Here is a 17,471-nt window from a genome sequence, read left to right on the forward strand (position 1 = left end):
TTTGACAGATCACGTGGGATTTCAGACATGGTGTCAAAGAGAAAGATGCTCAGTATGCTTTGACATTTCATCATGAATAGCCGAACGATCTGCCACAACGTCGAATTTTCAGTGAATGGGCCCTAGAAAAGTTGGCAGAAAATCCGCTTTTTTATCGACAAATTTTGTTCAGCGATGAGGCTCATTTCTGGTTGAATGGCTACGTAAATAAGCAAAATTGCCGCATTTGGAGTGAAGAGCAACCAGAAGCCGTTCAAGAACTGCCCATGCATCCCGAAAAATGCACTGTTTGGTGTGGTTTGTACGCTGGTGGAATCATTGGACCGTATTTTTTCAAAGATGCTGTTGGACGCAACGTTACGGTGAATGGCGATCGCTATCGTTCGATGCTAACAAACTTTTTGTTGCCAAAAATGGAAGAACTGAACTTGGTTGACATGTGGTTTCAACAAGATGGCGCTACATGCCACACAGCTCGCGATTCTATGGCCATTTTGAGGGAAAACTTCGGAGAACAATTCATCTCAAGAAATGGACCGGTAAGTTGGCCACCAAGATCATGCGATTTGACGCCTTTAGACTATTTTTTGTGGGGCTACGTCAAGTCTAAAGTCTACAGAAATAAGCCAGCAACTATTCCAGCTTTGGAAGACAACATTTCCGAAGAAATTCGGGCTATTCCGGCCGAAATGCTCGAAAAAGTTGCCCAAAATTGGACTTTCCGAATGGACCACCTAAGACGCAGCCGCGGTCAACATTTAAATGAAATTATCTTCAAAAAGTAAATGTCATGGACCAATCTAACGTTTCAAATAAAGAACCGATGAGATTTTGCAAATTTTATGCGTTTTTTTTAAAAAAAAAGTTATCAAGCTCTTAACAAATCACCCTTTACATTGTTGGTATTACAGGAAAAGGTGTGAGAAAAGGTGTGGATGTGAGAAAGATGTGAGGGAAAATGCAATTAGCAAGAAAACAATGTTTTATATACCCTCCACCATAGGATGGGGGTATATTAACTTTGTCATTCCGTTTGTAACACATCGAAATATTGCTCTAAGGCCCCATAAAGTATATATATTCTGGGTCGTGGTGAAATTATGAGTCGATCTGAGCATGTCCGTCCGTCCGCCTGTTGAAATCACTCTAACTTCTGAACGAAACAAGCTATCGACTTGAAACTTGGCACAAGTATTTGTTATTGATGTAGGTCAGATGGTATTGCAAATGGGCCATATCGGACCACTTTTACGTATAGCCCCCATATAAGCGGACCCCCAAATTTGGCTTGCCGATCCTCTAAGAGAAGCAAATTTCATCCGATCCGGCTTAAATTTGATGTATGGTGTTGGTATATGGTCTCTAACAACCATGCAAAAATTTCTCCACATCGGTCCATAATTATATATAGCCCCCATATAAACCGATCCCCCGATTTGGCTTGCCGAGCCTCTAAGAGAAGCAAATTTCATCCGATCCGGCTGAAATTTGGTACATGGTATTGGTATATGGTCTCTAACAACCATGCAAAAATTGGTCCACATCGGTCCATAATTATATATAGTCCCCATATAAACCGATCCCCAGATTTGGCTTGCGGAGCCTCTAAGAGAAGCAAATTTCATCCGATCCGGCAGAAATTTGGTACATGGTGTTAGTATAGGGTCTCTAACAACCATGCAAAAATTGGTCCACATCGGTCCATCATTATATATAGCCCCCATATAAACCGATCCCCAGATTTGATCTCCGGAGCCTCGTGGAAGAGCAAAATTCAACCGATTCGGTTTAAATTTGGTATGTGGTGTTAATATATGGCCTCAAACACCCATGCAAAAATTGGTCGAAATAGGTCCATAATTATATATAGCCCCCATATAAACCGATCCACAGATTTGAACTCCGGAGCCCCTTGGAAGAGCAAAATTCATCCGATTCGATTGAAATTTGGTACGTGATGTTAGTACATGATATTTAACAACCATGCCAAAAGTGGTCCATATCAGTCCATAATCATATATAGCCCCCATATAAACAAGATTTAGTTTTGGAGCCACTTGGAGGAGCACATTTCATCCGAGTCAGTTAAAATTTGGTACATTGTGCTAGTATATGGCCTTTAACAACCATGCCTAACTAGGTCCATAACGGTCTATAGTTATATATAGCCCTCAGATAAATCGATCCCCAATCACACAAAAATTGGTCCATATCAAGTTCATAATTGTATATAGCCCACATGTAAGCGACCCCCACATTTCAATTCTGGCTCTCTACGTACCGTGTAAAAGTCCATATCGATTCGTAATTATTTGTAGACTTACCTATACATACCTTTTTTGTCTAATATATAACACTCCATACGTGTTATATTTAGAAAACGATGTTAAGAAGTTTTAAGATACTACAACCCAATTAATTCGATTGTGGATGACAGTCTTTCGTAGAAGTTTCTACGCAATCCATGGTGGAGGGTACATAAGATTCGGCCTGGCCGAACTTACGGCCGTATATACTTGTTTTTTTTTTTCTGAGTTAGTCTCTATGAAATTTGTAATAATGTTGGCACGAGAGTAGACGTGTTTTTAGAGCGGTGCACAAAAACTTAAAATAATTGTAGATAAGCTATAAATCTCAGTTGTGAAGTAATTAAATGATGACCAATAAACTTGAAAAATCCAGTGAAATTGACATTTAATTGATACTGTTTGGTTTAATTACAAATAATTGAATTTTAATGTGGTACATTTATTGAAATGTAATTTATTTTTCCCATGCTCCACAAAAAAAAAACGAAAAACGGTCAAAGAATAACAATCAATGAGAGATGTGATGTGATCTTTGTGTTTAATACTCTAAATATGCTAACGAAGAGCAGAAGATAAATAATTATACTCAACACATAAATTTGTCGTGGACAGCAGACGCTACTCTTATACAGTTGTAACTGTTTATAAATGAATGTATAAGAGATTTTGAAAGTGATAGCACAACAAATTATGTATAAACTATTGCGCAGAGAGAAAAAGAGTGCCGCATAAATATTTTAATGTGTTACTGGTTTTACCGTTCAGTGAGCAATAACATTTAAAGCACAACAAACTGTCAAAAATAAATATTGATAGAGCCAAAAGATTCAGATTGAAATAAAATTTTGAGACAATGAGTAGCTGCGTAGCGTGCAAGAAAAAAGTCCAAGGCGCTAAATTTGTTGAATGTGGTATTTGCAAAACGTCGTATCATACGAAATGCGCTGCAACTAATGTTCCTGGGTTAACGGAGGTAGTAATTGATTGGATACGGACTAGCAAAGGAGGTGTATTTTTCAAATGTCAGTCTTGCATCGAGTCATCGCAACAGGGAAGAACTGGTATTTCTGACATGTCTTCCAGATTAAATACTCTTGAGGCCAGCATACAGCAGTTGTCTAAGATAATATCAGAAGATGTTTTGACTCAACTCAAAGGCATAAGAGACGATGTTACTAAATGCGTGTTGAAGAGTGAGGCAACAGATCGATATGTAAAAACCAAAGTCAAGCAGTTCGAAGTGGAATACAATGGGCTCAAAAGGCAACTTAATAGGTCTGATATCTTAATTAGTGGCCTTCCAAATAATTTGAGTGCAGAAGAGCTACACCAAGGAATTTACAAAATTGGAAATTTACTGGATGTCAATATAACTGAGCCGGATTTGAATCTCTGTACCTATATACGTGGAAAAAAGGTTGTTCTGGTTAAATTTAATAGCATTTACAAACGGGATCTCGTATTCAAGAAATATATCTCCAAGAAAAATTTAACGTTAAACCAAGTTATGTCGACTGATATCCAGGCCAGAATATTTATGAATGACAACCTGACACCACTTGCTGCTCGAATGAAATTCTTATGTAGAAAGATGATGAAAGAGAAAAAAATTAGAAAATTTATGCTGTTGAACAAAAATCAACCTGAAGTAAAAATAACATTTAATGATGGCGCCGAAAAAGTTCTAAATGATGAAAAATTGGCCGATTTGGTGAAGGAGCCTGCAATGGAAGAAGTTATTGATGCATAGATATATTTTGAGTCTATTGAATTATATAGTTGCATTGAATTCATTATATTTATATACGAATTAAAATACAGAATGAAATATAATAAATTTATTCATATTTATAGATATATTATTTAATTTAACTCAATTTCGTTATGTGCAAACCTAAGGGTGTGTATTTATAAGATCACCGACTGTTTCTACAAAACGTAATGCTATTACGGAAAAATTAAATGTATATTACAGAAGCCTATTTGATTCATACAAAGAACTTTTAAAGATCACGGACAGCATGGTTCACCCGTTGTAAACCCATTGTCAATTTTGTTAATATTACATACCTCTGTAAATAGTGATTGAGTAGTCTGTTAAAAAACTAATACTCGGTTGTGGTCGGGTAAATTTCGAGCCTTTTTTCATAATAGCGTTTTAGCTGGTATAACAGATTGGTTAATTTTTTTTTGGATTTGCTATGGTCGATATTTAACCTGCATCGAAGAATATGAGATAACCGTTTTAGGATGTATTACAAATACTGTAATAAGGGCATAGTTTGTTTATATTAGCACGTATTATCTTGAGGTCGGTACTGGGTTCATAGTTCACAGTGGAATGCATTAGCCCTAGTTATAAAAAGATTTTCCAAGATAATCCATTAGTTTAAATTCTTTTGCTGTACTTTACTTATAAATTCATGTATAGAGCATGGACTTCAGTACCTTCTTTATGAGTTAATTATATTCGTCTATAATTGTAATTTGGACTTTAAACAGAAAACTGCTTTTAAATTGTATGTTATAGTAACACCGAAAAAAATTTCATGACCATTTTTCCAATTAAAATTTTAATAGAGCTTTAAAAATATTCAATTAAAGATTCCATGGATTCAACAATTTCTTTTTTTAATTGAAACAAAAATCAATCACAAAAATTATTAGTATCAATTAATTTTTTTTTTTTTTTTTTTTTTGATTGAGACTATGATTTCTGTGATTGAGGGCATTTCAATTAAAATTAACTGGATCAATTATTTTCGTGATTGAATCAGAAATATTTTTTTTTGGCCAAAGTTCAAAATACTACGGTGCATTATATCTGAAATGAAGCAATAACTATTGTTGGAACAACTAAAGACGACAAATGTTTATTAGCCTTTACACAAAAGTTCCTTTTCCTCGTATTTAGGATTGATTAATTATTATAATGGATAGCAAAATATTTTTATTTCAAGGAAATTTATTTTATTCGTATTATCTCAATCTATGGTATTGAAAATTCTTTTCTGCTATCTCGGGTATTTAATGTTTACCAGCATACCACGACTTATGTCAACAAATTCTGTTTTTGTGTACATTCTGTAACTATAGACTACTTTTATTATGCAAATGTGCTTTTATACATGCTGTCTCTATTTGGCAATGGGCTTCTGTGATATATTTTGCCTATCGATGCAAAAATTTCTATATTGGTTATAATTTTTTTTTTGTATCTAACACTTGCTTTTTTGGTTTTTATTTTATTTACTTATTTTTTTATAATACTCAAGTTTTTGCCAATTGTTACTTAACTTTCTGATCGACTGCTTTGAATTAATTATTACTTAATATATTTTTTCTAATATTGTGAGTCATATTCATCGATTCTTTATTTTTATCTACATTATTTAAGATTTTTGTGAACTGCTTTATGATCGCATTAAATTTTTTTTCTAATGACATTTTTTGAATTATTTTCATCTAGTTATAAGTTATACAATAAGTTAAATAGCTTACGTTTAATATCGGTGGAACGAATTAGGATGACAGTGTATCGATATGTCTATACCTAATATTTTAGGGCCAACCATTAGCTCTGATGCCTTAAAGGATCTACATCTAACTAACATCAATCTTAATGTTATACACTTTAATGCTCAGAGTATTGTTCCTAGCCGCACTTCTAGCAAAATTGATGAAATTCGATTGGTATTCTCTAACAATGTATTTGATGTTATATGTATATCGGAAACCTGGTTAAAAGAGCACATTGGGAATGAGGCAGTTGCTTTAGATGGTTATAATCTACACAGAATGGACAGAGTAGCATCTCGGGGTGGGGGTGTATGCGCTTATATTAGAAAGTCTTTAAAGGCAAGAGTTGTAGGAAGTCTTACCGACGATTGTATTGCTGAAGGGATTTTTATAGAAATCGAGTCAGTTGGCGGCATTAAGGTTTTGTTAGGAATAGTATACCTACCTCATGGTGGTTTTACAAATTGTGAAGGCGTGTTACAGGAAATTTCGGCAAGATACTTGCACACTATTATAGTTGGGGACTTTAATGTGGACCTATTTGGGCGGGAAATTGAAATCGCTAGATTTTCTTCTTCATGTGGTCTTGAGGTGGTTCATAATGCGATGCCGACACATATTGTGCCCAATACAGGTGGGGTATCATTAATTGATTATTTTTTGGTGACTGATCGTAACCTAGTGGAGTCAAGTGGTCAATTTTTATTTCCGTCTTTGAACTCGCATCACGCTGCAATATACGCTTCGATCGCGGTTAGGAAACGTATTATACCTGTGGCCAAGCAAATCCGAGACTATTCCAGGCTGGATACGACCAGATGTTTTGAGGATCTCTCTAATTCGAATCTCGATTACATATTCACGGTGAATGACCCCAATTCGCAACTGGAAGTGTTTAATGATGTGGTACAGGATGTATATGACCGTCATGTTCCTCTCAAGTTTGTACGTAATAGAGGGACTTCCAATTGGTACGAGGATCCACTTATAACTACTGCTCTTAACATGCGTGATTTGGCATATAGAGCTTTTGTCGAAAATCGGAATGATTTGAACTGGAAGATATACTGTAAGTATCGGAATCGAGCAAAGACAGTTATTAGGAGAAAGAGGGCTTTTTACTATCGGCATATTTTTACGGCAGTATCTTCGAAAGATTTGTGGAATGAGCTTCGAAAAGTGGGTTTTGTAGACAGCTCTCGGGTAGTTACGAACATTAATGTCGATGAGTGCAATAGATCATTTATACTACCGCCGGTGAACGATCAGCAAGATTTGGCTATTCGACGTAATTTGGCTATAGATGAGAATGCCTTTAGTTTGAGGAATGTCGATGTGCATGAAGTTTGGGACAGTATATGCAGGATAAATTCGAACGCTGTTGGTTGTGATGGGATACCACTGAAATTCATAAAGATTATTTTTTCAGCTATTGGCAGATACCTAGTACATATATTTAATACTATATTGACGACATCAACTTTTCCCCGGATATGGACACGTGCCAGAGTAGTTCCGGTGCCAAAAATAAGGTCACCTCAGCTAATCTCTGACTATCGGCCTATTAGTATTGTCCCAGCTCTCTCTAAAGCTTTGGAGAGTCTAATTAATGAGCAGATGACTTCTTACCTTAATGAGAGGAGACTGTTGTCGGTTTATCAATCGGGATTTCGGAAGGGGTGTAGTACAACGACGTTAATGACAGATTTGGTTGATGGGATTAGGGAATTGATTGATGGGAGGAATGTCGTTGCCTTGGTTAGTTTGGATTTTAGTAGGGCCTTCGACTCGATAAGTCATATAGTTCTTTTGAACAAGCTGTATGAAAAGTTTCATTTCTCGTCTTCAACCTGTTTCCTATTGAAGTCATTTTTGAGTCATAGAACTCAGTTTGTGCAGTGTGGTGATGATGTTTCAGATGTATGTGAAGTGTACCGTGGAGTACCGCAAGGATCAATTTTAGGCCCTCTCCTTTTCTCTCTATACATTAATGATATTTTTGATAATTTTAATTTTATGAAGGCACACTTGTATGCAGATGATCTGCAATTGATCGCGCATTCTTCTGGTGAAGATTTGCAACATTTCGAAGCAAAGGTGAATAGAGAATTGGGTAGTATTTCTGATTGGTGTCGAAGTAACTACATCGATATTAATATAGCGAAATCTAAATCTATGATCTTTGATTGTTCGTTCGTCTCTTATATACATTTTGTTTTGAACGGTTGCACTCTTCAGAATGTAAAGTTTATGAAGGTTTTGGGATTTTATGTTGATGACAAGCTAAAATTTGACGTTCATGTGTCTAGGATAGCTTCGAGATTAGCCTACCTCTTGCGAAGGTTATATGCCACAGGGGTCTCACTTCCACTTGAGGTCAAGAAAGTAGTGGGAAAGTCTCTATTATTGCCACATATATTATACGGAATTGAGGTTTACTCGGGGGCCCCTTTGGGTACGCTTGATCGCCTCCGGATACTATTTAATAGGATTGTTCGCTATGTTTATGGTTTGAGTTACTACGACCACGTCAATTCTTATGTGTTGCAGTTTCTGGGGTGTAGTTTTGGGAATATGGTTGATCTAAGAGTACTTTTATTGTTGTATAAGGTCATGAAGCACGATAATCCACCATATATGGCTTCGAATTTTGTGTTTGGGTCTTCAACTAGGACTCATTCATTGCAGCTGCCTCAGTACCGCTCTCTAATTATGCAGCGTTCATTTCGTGTCCGGGCAATACGATTATGGAATTCGGTAGTACCATATGATAAAAGGAACTTTTCGTATTCATGCAATCAATTCCGGGACATTGTTCTGCAGTGTTTTTGATGGCCTTCTTGGATTTTAATTATGCTAATGGTCCCATAGATATTAGATTTCGTCATCCATTTTCGTTCCACTAATTACTTTAGAATAAGCATTAGTTTATAAGTTTGTATTTTTATGCCTATATATATTAAACTGCGTAATCAATTAGGCCGAATACGGCTCACAGGTTATTGAATGAACAAATAAATGAAATGAAATGAAATGAAATTGTTTTTACATCCTGGAAAAGAATAAACGTTTATCACAAAAAGTATATACTTTTCTTCCAAATACACTTCCTTACAGCGAAAAGCAAATGAGAAACTAACTTTGTTTGTCTAAAATTTCGTTTGGGAGGAAAGAATTATTTTTTTGCGTGCACTCACCCCGACACGAATATATATATATATATATATATATATATATATATATATATATATATATATATATATATATATATATATATATATATATATATATATATATATATATATATATATATATATATATATATATATATATATATATATATATATATATATATATATATATATATATATATATATATATATATATATATATATATATATATATATATATATATATATATATATATATATATATATATATATATATATATATATATATATATATATATATATATATATATATATATATATATATATATATATATATATATATATATATATATATATATATATATATATATATATATAGCCCAATTCTGAATATACCCTGGGGAATGCGTTCCCTGGGAATTCATTTTTTCCGGGAATAAAATCCTCCTATTCTAAACAGTAGGAGAAGGGAATAATAATTTCGGGAGAAATAATTTCGTGTATTCGAAGTCAGCTGTTTTATGGCAGCTGACTTCGAATATATGGCAAATATTTACATACAAATTTTAAATTGAAATTATATGAATTGACGTAAAAGTTGATTTAAAGGAGGAAATGCCCAAAGAATATAAACCAAAGGATAGAAAGCTACGCGACGCCATTAACCCACTTGAGTTGCCCGAAAATTTGTAACTACATACTTGTACAAGAAGAGGTTATTATTTAGTTAATGAGATGCCTTCGATTTTGCAGGTTTCACAAATATTATAGGGTAAATAAACCTGCTTTCAAATACCTTTGGGAAGTGTTAGCAGCCCACATTCAACCTCAACGCAAGTCTTTTGGATTATCCCCACTAATAAAGTTATGTGCCGTTCTATGCTTCTTTGCCGAACGTGGCTACTAAAAAGAGCGTGTAGCCGGAGCAAAGTTCTTAAAGAAGTCTTAAACATATTTGAAGAACGAATATGCTCAAAGTTGATATATTTCATAAAAACGGAAGAGGAAAAAAGGAAATTTCATTAGCGTCTTTACGCCACGCATGGAATTCCAAGAGTAACTAATAGGATGTGTCGGCGGGACACACACGCAAAAAAATAATTCTTTCCTCCCAAACGAAATTTTAGACAAACAAAGTTCGTTTCTCATTTGCTTTTCGTAGAAAGGAAGTATATTTGGAAGGAAAGTAAATACTTTCTGCGATAAACGTTTATTCTTTTCCAGGATGTAAAAATAATTTCATAAAGACTAACTCAAAAAAAAATTTTCTGTCTAATTGCATTTTCCCTAACATCTTTCTCACTTCCACGAAGTTTTTTAAATCTTAGCACCTTTTTCTGTAACACAAACAATGTAGAAGAAATTATACGATTTTATAAATTTTTAAAATTTTTTTTACCTTTCGCCTGGACGGAGAATCGAACCGGGGACCATGCACTTTGTAAGCCAACACACTAACCACTGAGCCATGTAGCCGTTATTGTCATCAATGGACAATTACCCATATAAGTTATATTTATATAGCATAGCTTGCGGCGCCCACGAGCCGATTAAACAAAGTTTATTTAACAGAAAATACATTTAGTTGGGCACCGTGGAGCAGTGGTTGCTACGTCCGACTTGCATGCCATGGGTCGTGGGTTCGATCCCTGCTTCGACCAAAGTTTTTTTTTACATATATTCGAAATATGGTCGGAAGATTCCGAAAAAATGTTCAACATTACATTCTACTATATTAAATTTTTACTATGAACTGTAAAATGTGTCTTATTAAAAACCTAAATTTAGAAAAGAACAGTGTTTGATATAAACGAAATGGACTGTGTTGTTGGTTCAAAAAAATTTTTTTTTATTGAAAAAATAAAAATTTTGTAACAAACGAATTTTTTTGGTGACAAAAGTGTATACTTTACGAAGCAATTCAAAAAACTCTAACAAAAGAAGACGTTTTCGGTACACGTTTTCCAAACGTTTTTTTTTTCTTTGCGTGCATGTCCGCATTATTGTACCTATATTATAACAGGAAGGAGTTCTATAATTTAAATGTAAAGCTTTTATTTTATTTTTTAAATATGCAAGAATTTGTAAAATATGTACAGATCTGCGACCAAGAGATGAGGATTCGGGACTTGGATGCATCCCATCCTGATGCATGATACGACTCTTTCATTTTTTGCTTATTATTTGAGGCTTTTGACTTGATATTACAGAGATTTGATGCATTTTGGTAGCAACTCCCCTGAATTTGTGGGGGAAATTATTCCCATGGGTTTTCCCCTTTTATTGACATTCGTAATGCCAATTTTTCTCGCAGGGAAGAGTTTCTCATTTTCGAAGTTGGTTTAGAATAAGGAGAAAACAGAGAAGAATTTCCCAGGGAGATTTTGTTGAGAGTTGTTATTCAGAATTGGCCCAATATACTTTATGGGGTCTGAGGCCAATATATCGATGTGTTACAAACGGAATTGCAGGAACCATCCTCTACCCCTCTCTCTATCGTTCCAAATAAATGTCACCTAAATCAGAGAAGTTTCAAAAAAATCTGAAAACTTTCAATATTCAAAAAAGAGGACGTGTAACTCGTCGACCATATATTGAAAAATCATGTACCCTAACATATATCCATTTACTCAACTTCTCCCACGTTCCCTGTAAACTTCTAGCAAATCGGAGAAGTTTAGATTTTGTTCATTTGTTTTAAAAAAGGGGCGTTTTCTTCCCCGATCAAATATCGAAAAACAAATTAGAAGTCTTTTGTCTACAGAGAAAAAAAGTAAACAGTTAGATAGGAAGAATGAACTACCTTGTGCGAAAATTTAACTAAATTGTACTCCACATTTGTCCTGGTGTACTTATTAAATGCTATTCACGAAATTACACTTTCTCATAGAAAAATGAACTAACTGAACTAAAATTAAAGAAAAAAGTCATTGGCTCCAAATCGTGACCATTTTAACCATACACTAGTTCATTCCTACTTTATTTTGGGAATCGTAGGAAGATTTTCTTTTGCTATAGTTACGTTAGGTATAGTGGCAGCCCGATATTTCAGGCTCACTTAGACTATTCAGTCCATTGTGATACCACAGTTGTGTACTTCTCTTCACTGAATACTGCCCGATTCCATGTTTACCTCAATGACAAGGCACCGATTCTGAACGGCGTAACACAATGCAATGAAACCACTTAGATAAGCTTGGAAAGACTCAGTAATGTCACCAGCATTACTAAGAGGGGATAATCCACCGCTAAAAAACTAATTGGTGTTCGGTCGAAGCAGGGATTAAATCCACGACCCTTTGTATGTAAGGCGGGCATGCTAACCATTGCACTACGATGGCTCTCCCGATCATAAAATGTTTGAGACATACTTAAAAAAGGAACATTTCATTGGGCCGTAGAAAATTTCGCAAAAAATAATAAAAATTAACTACAAACAAATATATATATTTTTTTTGCAATAAAAATAAGTTTAAATTAGCGTTAGTTTAACTACGGATTTGTATACCCTGCGCCACACTGTGGAATTATAAGTTAGTGCATATGTTTGCAACACCCAGAAGGAGACGAGATAGACACATGATGTCTTTGGCAAAAATGCTTATAGCTAAAGTCAAACCGCCTTCAACTTTGCCACAAGTTCCTGTTTTGGGTCAGAATAGAACCCTATTGATTTTGGAAGAAATCGGTTCAGATTTAGATATAGCTCCCATATATATCTTTCGCCCGATATGCACTTATATTGATCCAGAAGCCAGATCTTTACACTGCTTTGCTTGAAATTTTGCACAGACATAACACGTGGTCGTATAGTCAAGTGTGCCAAATTTGATTGAAATCGGTTCATATTTAGATATAGCTCCCATATACATCTTTCGTCTGATATAGACTTATATGGCCCCAGAAGCCAGAGTTTTAGCCCGATTTGGTTGACATTTTGCACTAGGAGTGCAATTAGTAGTGTAGTCAAGTGTGCTAAATTTTATTGAAATCGGTTCAGATTTAGATATAGCTCCCATATATATCTTTCGCCCGATTTTCCGTCATATGACCACAGTGTTCAAAGTTGTAGTCCGATTTACGTGAAATTTTGCTTCCATATATATGCTTTTCTGATTTCGGCAAAAATTACCAAAATACCCACATTTTCCTTATAAAATCCACACTGCTAAGTCGAAAACTTGTAAAAGTGACTCAAATTTTCCTTTATTTCTAATACATATCTATCGACCGATAAATCATAAATACACTTTTGCGAAGTGTCCTCAAAATGAGTTCAGATTAAAATGTTTCCCATATTTTTTTACTAACATAATGTACCATCCCAGGGCATTAGCCGACTTAAATTTTAAGTCTATAGATTATAAATTTTGTTCAGATGGAGTCAGATTTAAATGTATGTATTTGGTATTTGATATAGTATCGAAAATGTGGATTTACAAAGTGGTGCAGGGTATAATATAGTCGACCCCGCCCGACTTTAGACTTTCCTTACTTGTTTTTTGTAGAGACAACCCTTAACTTACTTGAAGTTTCAATAAAATCGTCAACCTTTTCTTCAAGTTTCAAAATGTCGGGCAAATGAGAGGTCCCCCTCCCCAACCAAATATCGAAAAATAAAATTGTGGATCTTCGTAGAGACGCCACCTTCAAACCTCCCTGAGAATTTCAAGTAAATCGGAGAAGTTTAGTTCTTTTCAGTATACTTTAAAAAAAAACAAGTATATACGGCCGTAAGTTCGGCCAGGCCGAAGCTTATGTACCCTCCATCATGGATTGCGTAGAAACTTCATCTAAGCACTGCCATCCACAATCGAATTACTTAAGTTGCGGTAACGCTTGCCGATGGAAAGGTATCTTAAAACCTCCTAACACCATCTTCTAAATTGTATGTAAGTCCATACGTGGTATATATTAAATCAAAAAAGATCGATCCAATACGTATATAATTCAGTTTGACAAAGTGGACATAAAATTTTGACAAAATTTTCTACAGAAATAAAATTTTAACAAAATTTTCTATAGAAATGAACCGATACGGACCAATTTTTGTGTGATTGGACCAATTTTGGTATGGTTGTTAGCGACCATATACTAACACCACGTGCCTAATTTGAACCGGATTGGATGAATTGTGCTCCTCCAAGAGGCTCCGGAGGTCAAATCTGGAGAATGTTTTATATGGGGGCTATATATAATTATGGACCGATATGGACCAATTCTGGCACGGTTGTTAAAGATCATATACTAACACCATGTTCCAAATTACAACCGGATTGAATGAAATTTGCTTCTCTTGGAGACTTCGCAAGCCAAATCTGGGGATCGGTTTATATGGGGGCTATATATAATTATGAACCGATGTGGACCAATGTTTGCATGGTTGTTAGATACCATATACCAATATCATGTACCAAACTTCAGGCGGATCGGATGAAATTTGCTTCTTTTTGAGGCTCCGCAACCCAAATCTGGGGATCGGTTTATATGGGCGCCATATATAATTAAGGACCGATGTGGACCAATTGTTGCACGGTTGTTAGACACCATATACCAATACCATGTACCAAATTTCAGCCGGATCGGATGCAATTTGCTCCTCTTTGAGGCTTCGCAAGCCAAATCTGGAGATCGGTTTATATGGGGTCTATATATAATTATGGACCGATGTGGACCAATTTTTGCATGGTTGTTAGAGACCATATACCAACATCATGTACCAAATTTCAGGCGGATCGGATGAAATTTGCTTCTCTTTGAGGCTCCGAAACCCAAATCTGGGGATCGGTTTATATGGGCGCCATATATAACTATGGACCGATGTGGACCAATTTTTGCATGATTGTTAGAGACCATATGCCAACACCATGTCCCAAATTTCAGCCGGATCGGATGAAATTTGCTTCTCTTAGAGGCTCCACAACCCAAATCTGGGGATCGGTTTATATGGGGGATATATATAATTATGGACCGATGTGGACCAATTTTTGCATGGTTGTTAGAGACCATATACCAACACCATGTACCAAATTTCAGCCGCATCGGATGAAATATGCTTCTTTTAGAGGCTCCACAAGCCAAATCTGAGGGTCCCTTTATATGGGGGCTATACGTAAAAGTGGACCGATATGGCCCATTTTCAATACCATCCGACCTACATCGATAACAACTACTTGTGCCAAGTTTCAAGTCGATAGCTTGTTTCGTTCGGAAGTTAGCGTGATTTCAACAGACGGACGGACGGACGGACGGACGGACGGACGGACATGCTTAGATCGACTCAGAATTTCACCACGACCCAGAATATATATACTTTATGGGGTCTTAGAGCAATATTTCGATGTGTTACAAACGGAATGACAAAGTTAATATACCCCCATCCTATGATGGAGGGTATAAAAAGTCGAGCAAAGGGGAGGTCCCCTTGATCTACTTTATTTTTCGATAAAGTAGCGGATCTTTGTCTAGATTCCACCCCAACCTTCCCTGAAAATTTCAACAAATCATATTTGATATAAAATTTCTTGCGTTTAAAACATTGGCTACTTTTAAATACATCGAAATGTATATTTCACACAAGAAATATCAAGCAAACTCTTTTTTGGCAATAAAAATTGTTCCCTATTTTTGTTTTTTCCTCAGTTCTAATTCTTTTACGTCCAAGTATTTTCATCTAGAGGGTGGTCCTTGGCGCATGATATCATCTTCCGTTGCTTATGAATATAAATTGACTGTAGCAAATTGTCTCGAAGAAAAAAGTAAAATAGCCATCTCGAATCCAATAAAAGAAAAGGAAACAATGACAAAACTGTTGAAATAGAAAACCTCCCAAAATTGCTACATGAAAAATAATTTTCTTGTTTAATTGAACAACGTGCAATTGAAAATGAGTTTGTTTCCTAATTAACACTTGTGTCGGATTTAGCCAGTTCACCAAGTGGCCACAGATTGCTAGATGGTAAATATTTCGAATGCTGCGAAATAGTGATGACGATAATTATCGTTACCATAAAACACTTAATCAATGCCAGAATCGATTGCCAAAACTAATTTGTAATAAACTTATCCACATGTAATCACATCGACATCGCTTTTATAGATATTCTCAGGGATGGGTAAGAAAACGGTACGTCAGACTTTTAGTCTCAGAATGTGTATGACTGATATGTATTGCAAAATATTTCATTGCACCAAGGTGGCTCCCTTCAATGGTTTTAGGCCAATTGAGCATGGACTAAAGCCATTGAAGGGAGCCACCGTGGGCAATGGTTATCATGCCCGCACTGACAAAAATATTGTCGTGAAGTCAAAGATTTCATGTCTTTAAAATACGAATGCAAATTTTGCTTAGCATAGAAGACGCTTTTCTCTAATATAAAGTTTTTTTCCTTGTCCAAAAGTCGATAAACTTTTCAATGAAGTCGTAATGTCCTTATAATTAAGTGATTTGAATTAAAAATGGGTATCATAACATGAAAGAAAAAATGTTTGGGCTAAGGTCAACTTGACTTTAATAATTCAGAAAAATTCTTTAAATTTAATGAATTTGTCTTTAAATTTGTTGCCTTTTTGCGTCTTGACTATAAAGCAAAAAATCGTTCAAATTTAGGACATGTTTTTCAAAACTTTATTTTAAAGATGTTTTTTACTTGAAACATAGCATAATTTCTACTGGATGTCGAGTCTTAATTTGGAAAATAAAGTTGTCCTTAACTCGTTTTTAAAGGACTTTGATAGCATATGAAGAAAATAAGCTGAGAAAGCGAAAAATTAAAATTTGCTTCCTAGAAGCAAGTACACAAAACCCAAATTTAAAAGAGAATTGTGTCTTAAAAGTATCCTTGCTTGTATTCTCCGCTTCTTAGGCTCGGAATCAATACCAAATTTTTTTAAGTAAAGACAAAATCTTTGGAACCGGGCATGCTCTTTTTTCAGTGCGCCTTGCACACACAAGGTCGTGGGTTCGATTCCTGCTTCGACCGAACACCAAAAAGTTTTTCAGCGGTGGATTATCCCACCTCAGTAATACTGGTGACATTTCTGAGTGCTTCAAAGTGTGGAACGCCGTTCGGACTCGGCTATAAAAATTAGGTCCCTTGTCATTGAAGTTAATATGGAATCGGGCAGCAGTCAGTGATAAGAGAGAAGTTCGCCACTGTGGTATCACAATGGACTGAATAATCTAAGTGAGCCTGATACATCGGGATACCACCTAACCTAACCTAAGGCCATTGAAGTAAAAACAAAAATAAATTGACGGGGGATCCAAAGAGATCTGTTCCAAATATAGTTTATATGGATCAATGTTTAGCTAAAACTCCTTTATTGACCAATCTCTCGAATCGACTAGAAACAGCATAGACCAAGAAAATATGAAGACATCGTTTGACAATTCACCATGGTTTTGTTTTTTTTTTTGCAGTGCGCAGTCATTCCACTCAATTGCGCAGTCAAGTGACTCAATTTCTTTTTG

The 17,471-nt window shown here is 35.4% G+C and overlaps 1 protein-coding gene across 1 annotated transcript in view; it reads left to right on the forward strand.

The window, feature by feature from the left end:
* Positions 1–5,852: 5,852 nt before the first annotated feature.
* The window catches only part of LOC142235682 (uncharacterized), a 68,240-nt gene continuing 56,621 nt past the window's right edge, over positions 5,853–17,471 (forward strand). Inside the window, exons 1-4 of the mRNA XM_075306941.1 lie at positions 5,853–6,897; positions 6,973–7,182; positions 7,258–7,748; positions 7,851–8,016. Of these exons, the coding sequence (XP_075163056.1) occupies positions 5,853–6,897; positions 6,973–7,182; positions 7,258–7,748; positions 7,851–8,016 (1,912 nt within the window). The remainder of the gene's footprint in view (positions 6,898–6,972; positions 7,183–7,257; positions 7,749–7,850; positions 8,017–17,471) is intronic.

The sequence above is a fragment of the Haematobia irritans genome, chromosome 4 (assembly GCF_050003625.1).
Source record: "Haematobia irritans isolate KBUSLIRL chromosome 4, ASM5000362v1, whole genome shotgun sequence".
In the NCBI taxonomy this organism is placed as follows: Eukaryota; Metazoa; Arthropoda; class Insecta; order Diptera; family Muscidae; genus Haematobia; species Haematobia irritans.